We start from the raw sequence: 24,426 nt of genomic DNA, 5'->3' as shown, positions 1-24,426 counted from the left end.
ATGAATTCAGAAGGAAAATAAACATGATGTTGCCAGAGTAATTTAAGGTTTATATTAGAGGTTAAAATATATAAGAATAATGTACATTTGTAATATATTAAACATATCATCCTCATTCACCTATACGCACCTTAGCTTGACAATGCTACCGCAATTAAATATATTTTCCAATTAAAAATAAGGATTTCAGACAATCTTTATTAATATGATGTCTATCATTTAACTCATTCACCCCTGAAACTTCATAATGAACTATTCCATCCTTTGTATTGGAAGAGTTCAAATGTGTCTTCAGGCCTAGGGTGGAAGAATTAATGCAATTTAAATGCACATATTTTTGTAAATAACATTTATAATAATATTAAATAAAAACTATGAGTCAGAGATGCTTGAATAAATTTGTTCCTTACTCTTCAAAACCACAGATCAAAGTCCAGAAACATTTGGTCCTATGTTATACATAATGTAACTTACACAACAATCTGAGAATTTTGTTAATGAGGCCAGTCTATCTAACCACCTGTTTTCTATGTGAAATAAAACAATAAAATATCAGATTTCTGGTTAAATATATTCCAAACACACATAAACACAATCAAAACACAATAAAACTGAAACCTTTAAATTATCTAAGTACAAAATAACAAAACAAAAAACCATGAACAATCTATTTGATATCACAATAAATCTGGTCCCATGTGAATTAAGATAAAAAAACCCACTTAAAACCATTCCTGGTCATACTAGTACAGTACATGTATATATTTTGGCAAGCCTAGGCCTGCTGATACTGTAGACCAGGTTCTTATTTAAGGCAAGGTGATGCAGATGGTCAAATGTTCATGTCTTGCAATAATTATTGAAATCTAAGCAACCTGGTGCAGACATCTTCGAAATTTTGCTTCTATGTGCATAAACTGTTCTGTTTAAAATATAAATACGTGGTTATATTTAAACAAGAGGCCCATGGGCCTTAACGGTCACCTGGTATATTTATACAGAGAGTTGATTTTTGTTTTTAACATGAACAGAAATATTATTCAAAGTGACAAAAAACAATAAAACCACCTTATTCAATATCTAGCATGCAGCTTTAATACTGAAAAGTATTTGAAACTAGCACCTCTGATTCTAAACAAGGAAAATGAAGAAATTTTATTTTAACACACAGACTCCATTGGGCCCCACCCTACAGCCCTTGGGGGCGGGGATGGCTCAAAATTTTCAAAGTATCAAACTGTCAACTTAGGGTTATAATTCCAATCAAGTTATCAACATGTAATATTCAAAGTATCATTTGCCATCATCAACCATAACATATTTTATGACCCAGGGTCATGAAATTCACAGTTTTGGTAAAGCACCTTAAGACCCTTCCATCTATGAAGAGTTTTTGATTCTACCATATCTGGGTATTGAGAAGAAGATTTTTGAAATTTCAGTCAATTCAACCGTTTTTGGCCCCACCCATCAGCCCCGGGGGGTCAGTCAGGGCTGATATGTGCTTACCATCAAACTGCTATTCAATACTGATAATGCTAACCCCAATTGAATTACTTCCAATCATTTNAAATGTTGGTCCAAAATGTGATTTCCCTATATAAACTATAGTAAAGTTTACCCCCTCCCCAGGGGGAAACGTGAGACCCCAGGGTCATGAAATTCACAATTTTGGTAAAGCACCTTAAGACCCTTCCATCTATGAAGAGTATTTGATTCTACCATATCTGGGTATTGAGAAGAAGATTTTGAAATTTCAGTCAATTCAACCGTTTTTGGCCCCACCCATCAGCCCCGGGGGGTCAGTCAGGGCTGATATGTGCTTACCATCAAACTGCTATCCAATACTGATAATGCTAACCCCAATTGAATTACTTCCAATGGCAATTAAACAAATGTTGGTCCAAAATGTAATTTCCCTATATAAACTATAGTAAAGTTTACCCCCTCCCCAGGGGGAAACGTGAAACCCCAGTGTCAAGAAATTCACAATTTTAGTAAAGCACCTTATGACCCATACATCTATGAAGAGTATTTGATTCTACCATATCTGGATCTTGAGAAGAAGATTTTTTAAATTTTAGTCAATGTTACCCTTTTCGGCCCGGCCCCTCAGGCCCCTGGGGGCTGGGGACCATATAATTCACAATTTTAGTTGACCTTTGGCCATGGAAGGTTTCTGCAAAATTTCATTGAAATTGGTTCAGGGGTTTTGGAGTAGAAGTCGAAAATATAAATTGTTTACGGACGCACGGCGGACGACGGACGCCGCTGGACAAAAGGCGATTGCAAAAGGTCACTTGAGACTTTGTCATATTCAGATATAGGTCTGAAAATATTACATTACAGATAAAATGAGGTTATATTCAAAATGTATTAACCTATATACATAACAGGACTCTCAATGTAATGTTCATAACGTTTGGATGTTGAATTAAAGGGACATACCGCGGAAACCAATATTTCAGTTATTGAATATATGTATTGTCCGCACTGCCAATTATGTTTCCTTGCTATTCCCATATTCATAATCTATTCCAAACGGCTACTTTGACCACTTAAATTGTTCGGGAAAGCCCTGTTAAATGGCACTGATAACGTCACGTGACGGTTTGAAACGAGGCAGTAAACACAGGTGGTCAGACCGAGATTTTCACTCACTAACACTACCCACAGCCAGTCATTTCGTTCACAATGAAATGGTGTTCTATGGGCGTGCGTTAGTAGCTGTGATGCAGAGAAATCCCTGAACAAAAACGTTAGTCAGACAGGCAAAAATCCCGATAATTATCTTAAAATTATTAATTTTTATGAACACATATAAGCCAAATCCAAATTGACCGTTATGTTCCATAAGGAGACTCACTTGATATGTGTATGTAGTATTTGTAAAAAAAATGAATGAAAATATGCTTCACTGTGATGTCCCTTCAACCCTTTCACCAATGTAGACCATAATGGACTCATCCAAATAAATGTATGGTACATGTAGTCTACTAAAGTTACCTAGGGGTGAAAGGGTTAAAAAGGCATTTATTCTCCATATGTACCACTTGTTATTCAAATTAGAAGCCATCATATTCTCCTAGTCAGCAAACAAAGAGCAACAGTTGTTTTGGTTACGACTATTGTGACAGTATATTTATTATCACTTTCAGTACGTATAGAGCAGCTGGTCAAGGTCGTGTTTGTATAATGTTATAGACATACATTATATGATAATCCTAAAATCTAAATATTGAATAAACTATATAACTAAACAATCTCATGTGGATCTATATGAACTATTTGTTATCTATTTCTACTGTTTGAATAATAAGCATTTTATGAGTTTCATTTTACCTATTATAAGGATTGTGCTAAGTTTTTAGTATGGGTAATTTATGAGTTTCATTTTACCTATTATAATTCTAAGGATTGTGCTAAGTTTTTAGTATGGGTATTTTTTTTATATTCTGTGAAAAGTAAAAAAATAGAGAACACAGACTCCTGATCCTTTCCTGTGATAGTGGCACACATGAATTACTCAAATGCAAACATCATTTCTTCATTTTTTTCTCTCTCAATTTTTAACCAAATATTCATTAAAGTTCACCTCACGTGATAGTGGTACATTGCCAGTATAAATTTGGAAACGGGTATGGACCAGTATTTTTCCTAGCAAGTTCTAATCCGGTCATGGTACCAAATACTAGTACAAAGTATATCCAACTCCACAAACAAACTTTCATTTCAACTAATAGAGATCTTGCAACAAATTTAAAAAAAAGTCAGCACTAAACATAGGAATGACATCTCGCCTAAGTGCAGAAAGAATTATATTTGTCAGCAAAAATAGAAAAAAAATCTCTTGAACAATGCTTCGAGTTGCACAGATTCTGAGTTTAAGAATGATGATATGTAACATGATTTATAAAAAACATAATATATCTAATCTATAGCTTTCTTTTCCGTAATTATAATTATTAATATTATGAGGCATATATAAGGCACGCAATAAGTACTTCTGTATTTATCACAAAGTTACACAGGAGTGGCTTTGTATATATTCACACATATACTTTTAAGTAAATGAAAAACCTTTTGATTACAAACTTCTCTCACAAGGTCAAGGACATGCTGGAGCACTTTGAAAAATGGTGAACACATTGACCAATTGATATGTCACAAGGGCACCAATGACTGATCCCACCTGGGTAACGGCCCCGCACCAAAGCAGAGCTTTCTTCCCTTCTTTCCGGAAGAGCGTTGCTATGGAAACTTTTGAAAATGTCATCAGTGTGGTAAATAGGACCCAGGCTAAAATCTGAAATTATGAAAATAAAAGTAATTGATTTACATTATGTTATATTGATTTAGCAATATGCATTGAAATATTTGATGAAGAAGCAATAAAAATCTTAGTGATCGTCATTTACAAACCTTGGGTACTCTGAATGTATTTCAAGGTCCCCATTTTCCTTTTTTCTTTACGATTCCTAATTTCCCTTTTTTTTTTACGATTCCTTTATTTCTCTTTTTTCTTCTATATGGTTATCTCGATACATAAAATCACCTTTAAAATGCCAAAATGTACTGGACAAATGGTGGCAGAACTTGTTTAAGATAAATGTAAAACAGCTGTCTTCTCTAGTAGCTATAGGACCTCCATTTGTAACAGTTTATTACAAACCTGGGATTTGAGCTTGATACCTGTCATTGACAGGTATTATATAGAAAATGATATAAATCAACTATTTAAACTGTTTCATCACTTCTGGTGATAAAGATCTGGGATCTTTTTTTCTTTGGGGGGAGCTGGGCAATAGTTGTTGGTCCATTCTAAATGACCACTCAATTTTAAGTAATGAGTTAGTTTTCCATTGATCATGATTTATGATATGAACAGTCACATAAAATTGTCTGTTAAGATTTGCTGAAACTTTTTTAGCCGAAATAAACTTTTTTAGCCGAAATGTATAAGCCGACATTTTCTGACGGAAAATGATCAATCTTGACACTTAAGAATATGATCTGTCCAAACAGAACACTTCATTATCTGAAAACTTGTTTTACGTTTCCTAGAGCTATCTTTATTATTAATGCTGAGCTTGAGCCTACAGATTTGATAATCTTTGTAAGACAAGCATTAACTTACTAGCAATATCAAGTTTCGTGCTCCATAGACACAATATAAACACTTTTGAACAAATTGAAAAACAATATCAATTTATTTTCTGGATGTAGTCATTTCAGGACTGGACAATAATTATAAGGGTAGCTAGCCCAATAGTCTGAGACTAGTGAAATCTCCAGCTGGACTATTGTGCATGCTAGTGGTTCTGAAAACAAGTAAAAATTTGATATTAAGTATCATTTTGAATAATATTGGGTTAGAAGAAAACTTGAAACTACTAGCCAAACTGACTAGTGTATTTGAAAATTAATTTATAGACCTGCATCAATTATATATGTAGTTTCGTTTCAATCACTGTGTAAATTTTCAATGTAGACTGACACTTTGTACATGTAACTGTAAACCTTTGTATTAAATATGTGTGTGTGTTAAGTTTGAACAGGTTTTCGACGCACGGATGTACTTTTACATATGAAGCTGTTTCAAAAATTTCTTACCACAATCACTGGTCCAGCTTCACTATCGTACAATACTGGGGTGGGACTCTGAACAGCCATAACCAATATGAAAGCAGCCAAGCATGTTCCTAAGAAAGTGAGCACATTTATGACGACACTAGTGGCCACTGGTAGTAAAAACGCTGCAAAACAAGCCACAGGGTTGGCAATACTTGCCAAGGTAACAGCTAAATGGTAGGCATTGTTTCCGTAAGGGAGACAGGAATACGTCTGGATAGAAGGTAGAACACCGTTACTGAAGGCGTTGATCCAAGCAATAAGAATCAGATAATAAAAATAGGTAGCTTTACTAAGTGAATGAACAGACGAGGAATATGTATCTGTGCATATAGCGAGACTTGATCTTTTCTTGTTGCTCAGAACTAGTTCCGAGTTGGAATGACCCGTCTCGGAGGGGTTGTCATAAGTGTTACCCTGAAATGTGCCGTGATCATTTGACAGTTCGTAATGACTGTTACTGCTTAAGCTACTCGATTCCATTTTGTCATCCATGATGAATTCAACCACATGTTCTTTCTTGCAGTAAGGGAGGTAATTCAATAATGTAAACGCTGCTGCGCTAATTATCATCATTGCAAAAAGGAAAAAGAAGAAATCCTCCACTGGAAACGATGGATTATGATAATTGGGTTGAATTTCGTAGTGAGAAATATTTGTAGTCGTATTCACAATGGAGACATTTTGGCATGTCACCTTCCCCACTCCCTGTGCAAGGGCAACCAGGCTTGGAATTAACCCGCTCAAACCTTCTCCAATAAAATATCCTGTCATGTACTCAACCCGAAACAGAGACATGAAGGGTAAAAACAATACTGATGATGTGCAGTCAACACAGGCAAGGAAAAATTGCAGGACCAGTAATGCTGTACTGTGTTCCTCTCCAGCAATCAACGAAGTGGCCTTCCAGAAAAAGGCAAGAAGTAGACACGCCACCGCTCCAACTGTAAGAATAAGATACACTATTGCCTTCTCATTCAGGGAATCTTTGTAACACATATACCCAAGTGTAACCAGAAGAGGTCCAATGTTGGCTAGTTGGATGATCACAGTCAAATATGATGGCAGTTTCCAGCCCTCTGGTAGGTATGGGACCATCACTGGAAGTTCTACCCACAATCCATTTACAGCTACCCACGATCCAACACCAAACATGGCGACAACAAAGTACACAAACACATTGATTTCTCCACATTCGAAAATATTCTTTCCTTTCCCCATATTGAACTGTCTTGGTGATGCTGAAACAGACAAAATACTTGTTGCCAGATATATTGTGCAGATGAGCAACTTTGAAATTTGGTCAAGGTCATTCAATCAAACAAGCTTCTATGTAGTCCCTTATCCAAGTAAGCTATATATAGACTAAATACCATCATACTTAATATCATGGTTCTTTATAAGAAGTAGTTATCAAAAAATTTAAATATACCATGTGATAGATCTTAAATGTGGGTCAAGGTCATTAATATAAACAAACTTGGTAGCATGTTTACTTCATATCTATGCCTCTAAGCCTTATGGTTTAAAGAACTTGAAAACAGAAAATGTTGATGGTTGATGGCTGGACATGCATACAGTAGAAGACAGGTGGTGCGTCATCAAAGATGAAAATTTCATAAAATAAACAACTTCTCTTTACATGATTTTTTATTGACAATTTTCTGTAGCATTAAATGTCTCATGAGAAATTAAGTATGGGTACCTATATTGTACATACATGTATAGTGATCTAAATATAACAGCAGTTAACGTAAAATAACATAAACAAGAGAATAATTATAAACAAGAGATCAAAGAGGGATCTTGGCACCCACCATTGTACCATCTTCATAATTAGTTCTTTGTCAGTTTGATCTTTTTTTTTCTTTTCACTTATTTGTTTGATTAAGTCATGTGAACAGTAAACGCACCGTTTCATGTATTTACTAAAGTAAACATGCACAACTACAGACCAAGGGGAACCTACCCATATTATAATCTGGGTGTATTGACAGAAGAGGGTATGTAGTACCTGTGACTTGATGACACCTGAGATTGATACTTATGTATTAAGCTTGTTGCTGTTTGAATAAGATTTTAAGGGCTATTCTGACTGTCTGTGTAAGCAATTGACACTACCTCAATGGAATAAAATGATTTAGCATCTATATAAATGAGTCTAGTTCACTGTTGGGACATGACAAATAGTCAAGTGAGTAAGAAATGAATCAACTGAAATATACTAGGTATAAATATTTTCCAGTTTTCCGCGACAAATCCCTGTTTTATTGAGCAGGTAGCTTATAGATATATAATATATAGCTGACCATAAACAGGCGACCAATCAGAATTTTGGAGCCTGCGATTATGGTCAGTTTTAGTTTAGCGTCAGTTTTACCTTCATAATTTAAACAAGAACAAATCTTTACCTTGATTTTGATGGGCACAAAACAAAAAAGATGACGTTGAAGCAAACAATAATATATTTTCAATACCAATTGCAATCATCTATGATACAAAAATATTCTGATTCAGTAAATATCAGGGATTAGCAAAAGCTACAGTATCCTCTTTTCAGGCTTTGTCTTTTCATATTATATCGACTGTATATATGCATAACATTTTATTGTCATTTAAAAAAAACTGTATCTATACAAAAGTTCAATTTGAAATATTTGTCAACATTTTCCCCTGATACTTTTCCGAGTTTATTAACCATAGAGGTATCACAGTAGAATTTGTGCTATAAATTGACAGCCACAGAAACTGGGCACGAAGTGTATATAGTGTACCGATTCGCAGTGACATCAGAGATTGACTATATAGATATTTTCATTGTACGATATAGGAACTTAGGAAGTTACTTCACACTGAAGATCCATCGTTATCGACTATTATAATAATAAATATTACACACATATTTTATTCTGACTATATTATTCCTATTAGGAATGTTTTCATTTCCTCTGCTGGCCCCACACCAGACATCTATATCTGTATGTCAGAAATTACAGAATGTGTAAGTCTGGTACACCCGAGAAACAAAATAACCCTTTTAAATGACATGTTATGAGTTGTTCTTTCAGATGAAATCATTAGATCTTGGAATATAGGAACAGTTAAGCAAATTCACCGATTGAAAACACCAATTTTTAGAGTCCAACATCGGGAGTCTCCTTCCAAAATAAGGGGGGGGGGGGGAGGCAACGGCGCTATGTAAAGAGTTGTACTGTAGCTCTGTGTTCTGAAACCAAACCTTGTGCAGTATTACGGTAATACTGCACAATACCACCTGTAAATTTCATGTTCCGGTAACTAGTCAATGCTTTTTTTAATAGGTCACCTTCGATCTTCTATGTTTTCTTCTAACTGTTACCCACAATTTACCGACACGAGACACTCGTTCGTCGTTACGAAACAGCTGACGCAACAGACGTAGTGTTGTTTTTAGACATTATAGATTTACTTCCGGTGTCGCTTAAACTAAAAACGGTACCTGAACAATATTTCCGGAATCTAACAAAATAAATATGACAAGTCATGCATCATTCTATTTATTCTATTAATATGAAAGTTTTATTTTAATTCGGTATAGTTTGTAAGCTTTTAACCGAATACATACAAGCATATTTTTACAACAACATAAAAACAAAATCATGCAAGCAAACTAAAAATAGAGAATGAACACATAAAAATAAGCAAGCACTAAGAATGGCAGAGCAATGCATATGCAATAAAAATGGACAATAATGACACAAAGGCACATTAAAATTAACTGAAAAGCTTATCTACATGCAGAACAGCGGCATTCTGAACCATTCCATGACTGTATTCATTAGACTCTTGAAATAAGAGAAACTGTTTTCCGTCCTGAAATGGTCCGGAAGACTGTTCCACAATGTAGCAGCAGCAAATTTAAAACTTTTCTTACCATTGGTTGTAGTTCTTATATTTGGAATGTCCAATATATTATTATATCTGAAAAAAATATTTAGATTGTTTTACCTTTAATAAATCTTGTAAACATACAGGTGACAGCTTATTTAAAATTCTAAAAGTTTCAATTGCCATTGTTCTCATTCTTGCAGAGAAGGCATCTTCGCTTTTACAAGTAAATTCTCATATGAGTTTGAAAAGTCTTCATATACAAAACGGAGTGCTCTTTCTTGCACCTTTTCTAAAAAAAAAATTATCTGTGCAAAAGGCAGAAATTAAAATTACTTAAAATGAAAGAATGAAAGATGGTTAATTTACTCAGTCTGTTCAAAAAATATATATATGCATCGCTTCTGATAATGAAGTTTCAACAATTAAATTTTGTTCCCTGAAAAACACCAGTGAAAAGTAAAAGACAAGAGCGCCCTCTACCTTGCTCAGCGATGTTGTGCTGCTTCATTGCAAAGGTTGCAATATATCTTAACAAAAGTCCTAGATAATTGAATTTAATGACAACCTCTATTATATTTCCTTTATAAATCCATTTCCTCTACTTATACCACTTTTACGAAAAGAAGCGTTTTGTTAACTATTAGGTCCAACTAATTTGTATAAATTTCGAGTTAGTCAAACATTTTTCTTACCATTCATTTTTTTTCGATGAAATGCCCAAACATTACAAACACCTGGTAAGAGGCTATAGACAAAGGTATTTTGACAGGTGTTTTATTTCAAAATTTTCAAAAAGCATTCAACCTTGTGATGTGAACCACTCTGTTTAAATGTCTTAATTGGAATTGTATGGGTATTCATCCAAATCTATGAACTTGAAGTATTTGAGTGGGAGATTTCACCTGGGTTAATCTAGCACCTGTAACCTTAAAAGTGATCTCAAATAAAGCTGCAGGCAAAATATCAGTATTTATGACTATAAAGTCAATCAAAAGAGCATGTTGAAACAGTTAAAAGCATTTGACCCCTGTCACCTTGAAAGTCGAAAAAGGTCATTACGTTGAACAACCTTTAAAGCCCTTCATCTCAGCATGCAACTTGCCAAATACCACCTTTTCCTTATTGAGATTAGATTATTAAAAGATTTATACACATATGACCAAATGTGACCTTGAAAGTGGTTCAAGGTCATTAAAATGAAAAAAAGTTTGATAGCTCTTAATCCAAGCATGCTACTGGCCAAATATCAACAATCTGGGTCCTATGGTTACCCAGAAGAAGTTGTTTAAAGATTTTAAACAAATTTGACCCCTGTGACCTTGAATATGAGTCAAGGTCATTTATTTGAACAAACCTGGTAGCCCTTTATCCAAGCATGCTGCTGGCCAGAAATCAATATTCTAGGCCTTAAGGTTATTCATTAATAGTTGTTTAAAAATTATGAACATATTTGACCCCTGTGACCTTGAATAAAGGTCAAGGTCATTTATTTGAACAAATTTGGTAGCCATTTATACCCACATGCTACTGGCCAAATATTATTACCCTGTGCTTTCTGGTTATTAAGAAGTAGTTGTTAAAAGATTTTAACATATTTGACCCCTGTGACCTTGAATTTAAGTCAAGGTCATTCACTTTAACAAACTTGGTAGTCCTTCATCCTGGCATGCTACTGGCCAAAATATCATCACTCTGGGCCTTTTGGTTATTCAGAAGAAGTTGTTTGAAAGTGTTTTAAGATAATTGACCCCTTTAACCTTGAAGTCAAGGACATTTATTTGAACAAACTTAGAAGCCTTTCATGTCAGTATGTAATTGGCCAAATATTATCATCATATGCCTTCTGGTTATTCAGAAGAAGTTGTATAAAGATTTTAACATATTTGACCCCTGTGACCTTGAATTTAAGTCAAGGTCATTCATTTTCCTAAACTTGGTAGTCCTTCCTCCCAGCATGCTAATGGCCAAATATCATCACCCTGAGCCTCTTGGTTATTGAGAAGAAGTTGTTTATAGTAATCATGGCATAAGGGCCAGTGGAGCTAAAAACTGAATTGGTTATCTTTTTACAGAAGAATTTTATATAAACACGCACTATATAACCAAGTAGTTCTTATGAACAAGATACTTAACAATTTAGCTCCAAGATCGTCATCTACCATTGTGTTTTACTTGCCATGTCATAAAACTAACTTTTAGAAAATCTTTTCGATATCAGGGACCCCTTACATGGAATCTTTTACCGAGTCGTATTAGATACTGTTCCTTACTTTTAGAATTTAAGAGATCTGCAAAGCAATTTTATGTGGAATGATTTATGACCTTCTCCCCATATCTATCTCTTAAAGCTGTAAATATTGACCATATGTAGAACAAGATTCATGCTCAATATGATATCAAGAATAAATAATTATTATTACCTGTAGGTACAATTTCGTCCCTGGGTCCATTGGTCCTTGATGCTATCGTAATTTTTTATTTTTATTTTACCCTACAAATAACAATTTCCCGAGAACCAAAATACGAAAACCAACGAGGCAATTAAATGACAAACAAAAATGACCATGTAATATGTTCCATAGTTTATTTGATAAATCTGATATCTATGAAAACTACAAAGCAAGGCGAATGTATTGAGCAGAGCGAGTAAAGACATTTCTCATCTAAATCATATAAAAATCATTACATGTATACAAAGCAATAGAATGAATAGCCTGGGAAAAGGAAAACAATGACATGAACAGCCTATGAAAGAACAGAAATAAAGTGTTCTCTATATAATAAAGTTCACCTATAAACCGCCTTACATTGACACATATATACAGCATTGTAACCTTTTCCCACAGGAATAAAAGAGACATATATTGGTAACATGAAATGTTTACGTCTGTCTGTTTAGTGAAAACATGAAATGGTCACTAAGGTAAGTTGGACTTATGATTAAATCTTAATTTGACATATATTGATCTGCCTTTTTATTTAACAATAAATCTTATAATACAGCTGATGATTATAACACACAGTTTGCATGTAGTAAGCAAATAATGTTCAGTTGAGCCTGCTCGATCCAAGCACCACAACTCTGGCCTGTGTTTAACGGGACAAATTTATCCGTTATCCTTGAGCCACTGTTTTAGGGCATAGATGGGCCGGTTTCTGCACAAGTATGTCCTGACCATCTTGTCACCTCACAACATACCCACTTTTATTGAAATACAGCTTGTTGCTGAATATATTCAAGGCTCAACTGCAGATTCATTGCCTTACATAGCTCAGAAGATACAAAATCCCAGCTTGAACAAAAGTTCAAAACATACAATGTATATACAGTGCATCAGTATATATTTTCTGTCTTTAGATGTATAGATTAAAAAATATAAAAAGGGAAACAAAATTTTCAATTATGATGGCAAAAAGCAATCAATAGAAATATCTAGCCAATAATGTAATACTTCATTTGAAACATCTTATCTTCCATGTAACTTGTGACATGTAAAGTGACGTTACATTTGTCGTTATATTTGTAGGATATTCTTCACATACAGTCAAACCTGCCTGAGAGATAACCTCTTTTACAACTTCCCATTGTTGAAGGTTATTTTCCTATGTTAAACTCATTCAACCCTGAAGACACATTTGAACTCTTCCAATTCAAATAGTTGGATATGAAATTTCAGGGGTGAATGACTTAATGAACCTGCATTAGGAAACCACCTGCAAACTGAGACCACTTCATGGTCTTTCTGAAGGTGGTCTCTGTATACAGGTTTGAACGCACAAAACAATATATCAATGGAATTGTAAGCTTTCACTTATGAACTTGAGATCAGGTTAAAAATTCAACATATTCAACATATTTTTTAACAAGAGATCCCAGAGGGATCTTGGCGCCCACCATTGTACCATCTTCATTAGTTCTTTGTCAGTTCGATCTTTTCTCTTCTATCCTCTAATCTGTTTGATCGAGTCATGTTAACAGTAAATGCACCTTGAGGTAACTTTTGATCTAAACTTAATACTGATGTGTATGAAAGCCAAACTTCAAAGTGAGTTTGTCACTTCACATATCTACTAGTACAGTACTTGATGTGAAAGATATAGAATTGATCATTGCAATATGAGAAAGTTCTGTTTAGTTTTTCCTTTAGCCATTTTATGTTTATGATCAGTCTCAAAATATAACATGGACAACGAGGGATCAAAGGCAACCTACATATAAAATTTGAGAAAGATCCCTCAAGTTATCCCTGAGAAATAGTACTAACAAACCTTCAATGTCAAAAATCGAAGATAGCTGTCGGTAGGCAATTTTGTTTAACTGATCCGTTTCAAAAATGCTTTTCAGATTAACATTAATTTTTACTCTAAAATATAGTCTCACAATGAGGTATGTTTAACGAATTTTAAAATCAGTCATTCTTTCGCCCTAATGCAGGTATGTAGGATTGTTATGATAGATCGATAAAATCAACAACATTTACTGGCATCTTCCTAATATTGGGTTCTAGTTCAACCCTTGCATAGTACATGTACATGAAAACTCTCATAATGATTAGGACAAAAGAAATAAATGCTTCAGGTACCCTAACCGACCCTAGTTCTTACCTCCAACCCTAACAACTTTCTTTCACTCCAATGCACTTAAAAGTCAAATCCGAACGTGCCAAAAATCGTTAGTGTCTTTATGACACCACTCTTTTTCATAGTCAGGTATCAAAGCCAAATTTAAATCCCATATTTTTATCTAAAAGACCTAAAATTTTATTGACAAATGAATACAATTGACAATTGATCGGAGTATCTATGTTTGGTGATTTTGTAATTTCTTTAATAAGCCCCCCACCCTCATTTTTTTTTTTTTCAGTCATGTTACCTAAAATCATGCATATTTTTTAGGGGCCTTATATATATTCTAATAAATATGTATGACATTAAAATGCTTATACATGTATATGTACAAAGAGGCATAGTAAGTTTTTGAACAATGAACTGAATATTTCTTAATCTGTTAGTTTTTAGTGTCTGTGATTACTCTGGTAAATCCATACTTCATTGTATTATACCATCATATATACTGTTTCCATTCAAGCACTTGGTGAAAACTTAACTACTAATAAAAAAACAAAATATCAGTAGAACAGTAGATGTAAAATTCATCATGCTTCAAAATCCATGCTTTACAGTCTTACAAAAATATACAATACTATAACAATAAATAAACTCTTAATTTTGGTAAACAATTCCTTTTTATACAATTAACCACAATATGATGATGGACAGGAGCAAACATGCTAACAAATTTATGAAATTTCTAGATTCAGCAAAACCAGTCAATAGATGTTTCAACAAATACCTCCATTTGCATGGTAACAATTATTGATGAATATATTTATGATTAACATGTTTTTATTATTTTTATTTTTTTTAAATTTCTCAACCACTTTCATAAACTTTTTGTCACTGTAAGACAATACCACCATATAAGGGGGCCGCGGTGGCCAAGTGGTCAAGTCGTCTGACATTCTGCTACAGCTAGCACTCCATCATTGGGTCGCAGGTTCGAGACCTATGTTGGGCAGTCGCCAGGTACTAGCCATAGGACAAAAGGTCAGTGTTTTTTCTCAGCAAGCAGGTGGGCTTATTGCAGGACAATGAAATCACTTTTCTGCTGAACTGTATTTGGCACTGTAAAAGTGTCACCCTTGCAAAATACAAGCCGCTTCCAACCGACTTGGCTAGGGAGAATTTCTGTTTAGCTCATTCAGTAAAGCATAAGACTAGTAAGCCAGAGGTCCCTGGTTCGACTCCTGGTGGAGGCATTAAAAATATAATGACTTCTGTAGCAAAAACATAGAACAACCGCAAGTTGGCATCCACAGTCAATATGACTGCCAACAGTTAATTGCAAATTAGACATAAAACACACTTCATGGAAAAGTCAGTGTAAAAAAAAGAAAAAGAATGTTGACTTTGAAACATTACATATTTGTATCAGGAAAAAAATTTTCTTTGTTATTTCTCATAATGTACATACCAGTAAAATTGTGGTTTAATGATTTTTTTCTCTCAATAAATCAATATATACGTCTCTGTTTCAACCTATAATTTTACCTTAGAGGGATGTATAACTATATCTTCATGTTTATGAAAAAACTGCTGTTCTACCATTATGTGAAATGGCTTGTTTGATACGTTCTATGCTCCAAAAGAACCCACCCAGAAAAAAGAAAATTGAATCTTCCTTGTTGTTGAATGTAAATACACATAAAGGACATCAGATACATGTGTTTAACATTGACGGCGGCACACTGTATACAACACAGTTTCCTTCAAACATATTCTCTATGATGTACTAAATAAAGTTTTTTTTTTATATCAAATTCCATATAGTGTATATATATTTTCTATGTAATATTAAAATCCAGTCGTATATTGACAATCTACTGTTATTCCCTTAGAAATGGAACGAATATTAAATGCAGCAAGCTCTTATATGTATAAAGGCAATTTATTTATTTGTACGGAAGTGTATATGTTTGCTGCAAAAGTTAGATGTTCATACATTCATGAATGACGTGAAAAATACTCAAGCTGATTTTTTTTTATCTAATGATTATATATTTTATAACATAAAATGCACAGAAAGCCCTCAGCTAGGTAAATTAAAAAAAGGTGTTTTCACATAATTGCAAGCCTACGTATGTCATTATGGATAGAAGCACAAGAGCACACTAAAATAAAAATATTTTGTAGCACTTTTCATACAAAAAAGTTTGCACTGAAATATATGCATTCATGATATGTGATTTTTATTGAAAAAAAAAGAAATTACCAGGTAGTGGTTTTATCATATGACAAATCTCAGTCAAACAAATGCTTGTAAAGCAGATGTTTTTAATAGTGTTAGGAACATTAGTTATTTGGTCCAACTGTATGATATAATGACCAAGATGATTAATGTAAAATCTTTCCTTACAAGATTCATTTGATGTACATAAACAAAAACTTACACATATGTATTCCAGAAAACATATCAGATTATCGATGAGATATTATCATCTACTTAAACTTTGATATTTCGAACTTTGCGGGACTCCCCACCAGGAAAAATTCAAAACATTATTGCGATCCTGTATGTGCTGCATAAGACCGAATGTAAATCCTATGTGACAGAACATAGGACAAGAAATTTAACTTGAAATCTACTTATACCAAATTTCATGTAACTAGAAAAAATATTTCTCATTTATTTATACACGGTAGATTGCATGCTTAGGTATTTAAATGGCCCTGGGACATTTCAATGCTCTTGTAAAAGTAACTGTTTCACTTTGATTTATTTAAATTTTCAAAGTTTTTCTTATGATTGGACCTTTGATTTAAGTTCGAAACAGTGAGAAATGTGTCTTACAAAAGTTTGATTCATTAATGGAATATCAGTAGTGTTATATATGGGAAGAAAATGGACTTTGCCCGAAGTTTGACACATCGAGAAACTTGAATCTTCGATGTTTGATTTATGGAAGTTTGATTTACAGGTAGACTAACTGTAATTTGATGCAATATTTCAACTTCTAAAATAACATATATACTACCATGCATATTCTAAATTTCGTTGCATAGTAAAAGCAGTATTGAAGGGAAACAAGCAAGTCTTTAATTCAGTCTTGTTGTCTCAATAAGAGTACAAGTATATATAATAGCAAAAAGCTATTAATGTTACAATTAGATATATTAAGCAGTGAAATATGGGTGGAGACCACAAAATAATTCAATATTTCCCTTCATGAAGTGATGGGTTGAATCCATTAGGCAACATCACATCTAATAGTTATCTTTTCTACAAGGAAAAAACTATGTTGAATTGCTTTCCAACATTTCTTAATAACTGAAATTAATATTTCACAAAATTCATCATGTATTAAAGCCCTTTTCCAGATTTGTACAACCCCTGTGGTATGATCCAGCTGACAGCGCTGACGTGCAGACTCATTCAAGAAACCGGTACTTTCGGTCGGAAGTGAAAGCGTTTTGTTAACAGTGATGTCACTAATGGAATTAGGGAATCCTCTTTGGCCATTATTCCGTTGATTCTGGTCAACAGCTTCAGAATGTCCATGTTTTCTTTCAAAACATGGGTCTCAAATGCCTCAATGACAGCTGCGATGTATGGAGAAGCTTCTCCCCGACTCCAGAATCCTGTTTAACAAAAACAAGTACCTGGTATTATCTTCTGAAATTTATAGCTGACTGAGGATTACTTTAACCTGGATAGCTTGTATAAAACATCTCAAAGTTGCGAAAAAAAACTCCAGCATGTATTGTCTATAGGAAATCTTAGACTTGAGGAATTCTCAAGCAATGTATTGTCTATGGGAAATCTTAGACTTGAGGAAATCTCAAGCAATGTATTGTCTATGGGAAATCTTAGACTTGAGGAAATCTCAAGCAATGTCTACGAAAAGTTTGACATATCTTGTTGTATAATATGCTCTCTAGTGGCAGTAATTAGACCGTAGTATCTTATAAAGTTTGTATTAATATCATTAATCTGTTTGAATTCTTGAAATGTGTAAAAGGTATTTCTGTCTTTGATTAGATCATTAATTATGATTATTCCTTTATTGCACCATACTCTGTAAAATAAACTTCTTTTTCTATTCTAACCTTATTCTTGTACAAGATGGGCATTTTGAACTTACTGCAAGGTGACTTATATTTTTCATTAATTTTTCTCCATGCCCTCAATAAATCAACCCAAAATAGATCTTGAGTTTGATTTTGACATTTTGAAATATAATCAGTTCTACAATTTGCCAGAATTATTTATCACAATGTAATTTTAAAATCGTTTGCCATTTACCAGAATTTATATATAACCTCCTAACCCACATAAGTTTTAAAGGGACATCACGTGAAAAGGCGTTTTTTTTTTAATGAATGTATGTATTGTATGCACTTCCACTTATGTTACCATGCTATCCCCATATTCATAGTCCGTTCCAAATGTCCAGTTTGACCACTTGAATTGTTCGGGAAAGCCCTGCTAAAAATAGCGCCAATAACGTCACCTGACTAGGCAGTAAACACAGGTGGTGCGAGCGAGATGAAACGGTTTCAAAAGAGGCCCCCAGAAAGGGGCCGTCAGGCAATGCAACTTCTTGCCGCACTATGAAACCAAGTTATATGATTTCTAAGTCTGTATTCAAACTTATTTAACAATAATTATTCATCATTAGTAGTAAATTGCACACTTGCCAATATTCAGAATTTAAATTTATTTAGCTTTAAACATAAATGCGTTGCCAATAAAATTAAACAAGGGATTGGACACAAGTTTTTACAATTTATCACAGCCTTCTCCCGTCATACATTTACAATTAAATGTCAACAATGATAATAGGCATAAACATAAAGTAGATATATTTAAATATATATTGAATTAAGTACCGGAATGTGGCCGGTACAGATGGTACGTGGCTAAACACCTTCCCTACACCAAGGGACAAACCTTTCTGATTGTTTTTTATATGTTGCCGGGGCAGTGGAGGCCGGGTATTCATATTAATACTAATTTAAATCTTGCATGTAAAAACAAAAATAATCGTTTAATTCAGCAATATAATTAAAACATACCATTTTATTGAACCCGGTAATATTATAAATTATGTAAATCCACGGACTTCGATAACACGTATCTCGGTGCCCCAGAAAATACGCCGTGGGCCATCACAACAGTTATCCCTTGGAGGGCCTCATGGAAAAATCAAACTACCCAGTCACTTATCCCTTCCTTTCGCATAAATCACTGTATAATTATAGAAACACAAAGTAAACTCTCTCCAATACATGCCCATTAACATATTAAACTAAGTTCATCTGTGTTCAAACTCAGACAAAGATACTAGCGAGCTTAATAGTTTTAGATATTTATTCATGACATAAACAGCGCTAGCATTTCTGTCGATTCCATTTCAGCTTAACCGGCTATCCGGAAGAATACATGCACCGTACTAACTGCTACGGCAGTTATTTTCTCCTTTGAATACTGCCCACCTGCAATAATGATTCCGTAACGTACTCCTTGCGCTATCTTTTGACCATTTGGCAACTTTTCGTTTCGTAGCTGACACGGTACAACACTTTTCTTTCGCTTACTTCACACGGCCAGTCATTTTGTTTACAAAGAAATGGTGTGCTATGCGCATGCGCTAGTAGAGGGAAATCCCTGAACAAAACGTTGGTCAGACAGCAGAAATACCGATTATTTTCTTAGATTTAATCATTTTTATGAATCTATTTCAGCCAAATCCGATCGTTATTTTCCATAAGGAGTCTCACTTGATATGTTTATGTAGTATTTGAAAAAAAGACAAAAAATAAAGTTACTTCACCGTTATGCCCCTTTAACGAGTCAATAAACGACTGTACATGTAACATTTAAGACCCCCTTCTATATAATCTTTTACGATGAAATCTCTTTTAGCTTTATCTACTTTACTATTCCACTGAAAATTGAAAAGCTCTATATCATTTTTTTTTTGAAAACAGTCATCTGGATTTGGTAAAGAGATAAAAAGGTGATTGAATTGTGAAATTGATAATGATTTTATGATATGTATCCTACCAAATGCAATAGGAGTCAATAATCTTTTCCAAGTTTTAATCAAAGTTTTGAGTTTTACAAATTTCTTATCGTAATTCAATTTTGTTATCCTTATGTAGAGTGTATGGCATATTTGACCCATGTGACCTTGAAAGAAGGTTGAGGTCATTTTCATTTGCAAACTTTGTCAGGCCCCATCCTAGAAAGCTTCCAGCCAATTATTATGATTCAATGCCTTTCAGTTCTTCAGAAGAATTCATTTGAAATGTTTTAACATATTTGACCACTGTGACCTTGAAAGTAGGTCTAGGTAATTTTCATTCACAACGTTTTTTGGGCTCTTTCAGCCAAATATCATGACTCTATGCCTTTCTATTCTACATAAAAAGTCTGAAGACTGCTTCATAGAAATCATATATGCATAAATAACTGATTCAAACTTTTTATATGTATCTGAAGTAAGAATTTTGATAGCATCTCACCTTGATCAGTTTCAGAAGAATATTGAGTGACAAAGTTACACTCTCGTGGTATTTTTTTGGTTTCCAGTTTCACAAGTGGTAGCGATCCTGCACCACCCTCTGACACATCTTTTTTCACATAATTGTCGTTGCCCTGCAATTGAAATATAAATATAGTATATTAACAAATTTAACGATCATTTTAAAAGTTATGAGAACCCTACATGAACCTTCAGTTAACTATTGACAATATGCATACCTCACGATATGATACGTATCGGGATACAATATGCATACCTCACAATATGATATGTATCACGATACAATATGCATACCTCACGATATGATACGTATCGCGATACAATATGCATACCTCACAACATGATATGTATCGGGATACAATACGCATACCTCACGATATGATACGTATCACAATACAATATTCATACCTCACGACATGATACATATCACGATACAATATGCATATCTCACGATATGATACGTATCACGATATAATATGCATACCTCACAATATGATACGTATCGCGATACAATACGCATACCTCACAATATGATATATATCACGATACAATATGCATACCTCACAATATGATACGTATCACGATACCATACGCATACCTCACGATATGAAACGTATCACGATACCATACGCATACCTCACGATATGATACGTATCACGATATAATATGCATACCTCACAATATGATATGTATCACGATACAATATGCATACCTCACGATATGATAGGTACACGATACCATACGCATCCCTCTCGATATGATATGTATCACGATACAATAGGCATACCTCACGATATGATACGTATCACGATATAATATGCATACCTCACAATATGATATGTATCGCGATACAATACGCATACCTCACAATATATGTATCACGATACAATATGCATACCTCACGATATGATACGTATCGTGATACAATATGCATACCTCACAATATGATATGTATCACGATACAATATGCATACCTCACGATATGATAGGTACACGATACCATACGCATACCTCTCGATATGATATGTATCACGATACAATAGGCATACCTCACGATATGATACGTATCACGATACGATACGCATACCTCACGATATGAAACGTATCACGATACCATACGCATACCTCTCGATATGATATGTATCACGATACAATAGGCATACCTCACGATATGATACGTATCACGATACCATACGCATACCTCACGATATGAAACGTATCACGATACCATACGCATACCTCACGATATGATACGTATCACGATACAATACGCATACCTCACGATATGAAACGTATCACGATACCATATGCATACCTCACGATATGATACGTATCATGATACAATATGCATACCTCACAATATGATACGTATCACGATACCATACGCATACCTCACGATATGATACGTATCACGATACCATACGCATACCTCACAATATGATATGTATCACGATACAATACACATACCTCACGATATGATACGTATCGCGATACAATATGCATACCTCACAATATGATACGTATCACAATACAATATGCATACCTCACAATATGATATGTATCACGATACAATATGCATACCTCACAATATGATATGTATCACAATACAATATGCATACCTCACAATATGATATGTATCACTATACAATATGCATACCTCACAATATGATACGTATCACGATACCATACGCATACCTCACAATATGATATGTATCACGATACAATACGCATACCTCACGATATGATACTTATCACGATACAATACGCATACCTCACGATATGAAACATTTCACGATATGATACGTATCACGATACCATACGCATACCTCACGATATGATATGTATCACGATACAATACGCATACCTCACAATATGATATGTATCACGATACAATAGGCATACCTCACGATATGATACGTATCACGATACGATACGCATACCTCACGATATGAAACGTATCACAATACCATACGCATACCTCTCGATATGATATGTATCACGATACAATACGCATACCTCACGATATGATACGTATCACGATACCATACGCATACCTCACCATATGAAACGTATCACGATACCATACGCATACCTCACGATATGATATGTATCACGATACAATGCCTACGATAAATATTTACCATGATACACATATATCTGCTTAAAAAGTCGACTTTATAACGATCGTGTGCAGGATTTTATAGTTATGTCATAGTCTTAAATAGTAAATACTGTCAAAGTATATTTTTGTATGATTAATAACTAGTATCGTTTAATTTGGTTATACTCTCGCAGTGGGCCAAATTTTCACAGAAGGAAATCCGAAAAACAATGAGTATATCCTTTTTAGAATTTTAGTAAAGAAAGATTGATAATAAATGCATCAGTATTGTAAGGGTATCGCAATACAGGAAACAAAATAATTCAGTTCAATACACAATTATTGGGAAGTATCACAATATAATATGATGAATCAATACAGCCCAGGATAACTACTAAAATATAAAGGTATTATCAGAAATACTTAATTGTTCCTTGTTAATTAAAAAGTTTTGAGACTCACTTGGTTTAGTAACTCCTGAAGCCACATGATCTGGGATCTCATTTAATATATGAAAGTTTTCTCTCTCCATATTACATGAATGGACCCTGAAGGGAAATGCCAATACAAGAATCTGACACTGATTATATCATCAGGCAGCCATCACCACTGGTTTGTAGTGTACTCTTGAATTACTTTGAACTACAGTGTGTGCCTCATGGGACCCCTAAGAGATAAGGGAAGGGGGACTAGATAACATGGTCAACAGGTGCTTTATCAAGCGTGATGATATAATTACTCCATCCTTAAACAATTATCTACGGGTCTTCTTAACATGGTCAATGGGAGCTCAAGAACAGGTCTTGCTGTGAGACTTATTTCTGTAACAGCAAAAACAGTGGTGTGCTTTCTTCTGGGATCAAACCAGTGCCCCCCACCCCTCCCCCCTCCCAGCTTCCCAGTCTACCAATGGAGCAAAATGGGAAATTTCCTTTTAGCTTAAAGTTAGAAGATGACCATGATCCTATGTACAGTTAAAACATGCCATATCACAAAAAGTAACAAGCACATTCATGGAATTGATATCCCCCACTTTCAGAACATATTGTAGGTTAATATTATTGAGGTTAGGTTTAAACATGTTGAGTATCGTGCTGTTGAGACATAATGTATAGCTTCAAACTTGAAGAAAAAAAAGTTAATGATCTTAAACGGCAAATAATGAAGCTTTTTCGTTATTCAAGGGGCCATAACTCTGCCAAATAAAGTCCGCTGAAAGTGGTAATCGAACTTGGCTGAGCCCTTAAGGCATTTAACCCTGTGACCGAGTTGAAGAAAATTGGTTACCAAAAGTGGGGGATAAAAAAATTAGAGGTTTGAGTGGTTTGAATATTGAAACTTTTAATTTTATACTTATTTTTTTTTATTATATGTCTTAAGTTTCTTAATGAAACTGCTGAACTTTACCATGATGAAATAGATCTTTGGTTTGGTAGCCAAACTCTTGCATTTGTCTCCTGTGAATGGCGCTTGGATGTCTTTCAGTTCACAGCGTTCATCAGGCTGGCCATCTTTACCAGGGCAGATGATAATTCCAGGCTCCCCAAATGACATTATTACACAAAGAAAACAGCCAAAATCACTGTAGTCTTTCTTCGCAGCTGAAAGTATATACACAAAATAGCAGGTTATCTATCAAAACTTAGTCTTACGACACTGTGACAAATAAAATTATAAACATATAATTAGAGTATTTAAGGTATTTACACCCCCCCC

At 34.3% G+C, this 24,426-nt stretch overlaps 2 protein-coding genes across 2 annotated transcripts in view; both read right to left on the bottom strand.

The window, feature by feature from the left end:
* Window positions 1-2,302: 2,302 nt before the first annotated feature.
* LOC110440253 (solute carrier family 52, riboflavin transporter, member 3-B-like) lies at window positions 2,303-9,064 on the bottom strand. The gene is made up of 3 exons (XM_021483203.1): window positions 8,957-9,064; window positions 5,614-6,872; window positions 2,303-4,306 (listed from the first exon to the last, which is right to left on the bottom strand). Exons 2-3 carry the CDS (start codon window positions 6,850-6,852, stop codon window positions 4,109-4,111), a joined length of 1,437 nt encoding a protein of 478 aa, XP_021338878.1. The 5' UTR covers window positions 6,853-6,872; window positions 8,957-9,064; the 3' UTR covers window positions 2,303-4,108.
* Window positions 9,065-14,307: 5,243 nt separating this feature from the next.
* The window catches only part of LOC110467497 (caspase-7-like), a 17,900-nt gene continuing 7,781 nt past the window's right edge, over window positions 14,308-24,426 (bottom strand). The window contains exons 4-6 of the mRNA XM_021524700.1: window positions 24,118-24,311; window positions 20,590-20,722; window positions 14,308-17,700 (exon numbers count right to left, since the gene is read on the bottom strand). Coding sequence (XP_021380375.1) covers window positions 17,495-17,700; window positions 20,590-20,722; window positions 24,118-24,311 — 533 coding nt within the window. The 3' untranslated portion in view covers window positions 14,308-17,494. The remainder of the gene's footprint in view (window positions 17,701-20,589; window positions 20,723-24,117; window positions 24,312-24,426) is intronic.

The sequence above is a fragment of the Mizuhopecten yessoensis genome, unplaced genomic scaffold (assembly GCF_002113885.1).
Source record: "Mizuhopecten yessoensis strain PY_sf001 unplaced genomic scaffold, ASM211388v2 scaffold11175, whole genome shotgun sequence".
NCBI classification, from domain to species: domain Eukaryota; kingdom Metazoa; phylum Mollusca; class Bivalvia; order Pectinida; family Pectinidae; genus Mizuhopecten; species Mizuhopecten yessoensis.
The sequence above is the reverse complement of the archived record's forward strand: the minus strand, read 5'-3'. Positions and strand labels throughout refer to the sequence as shown.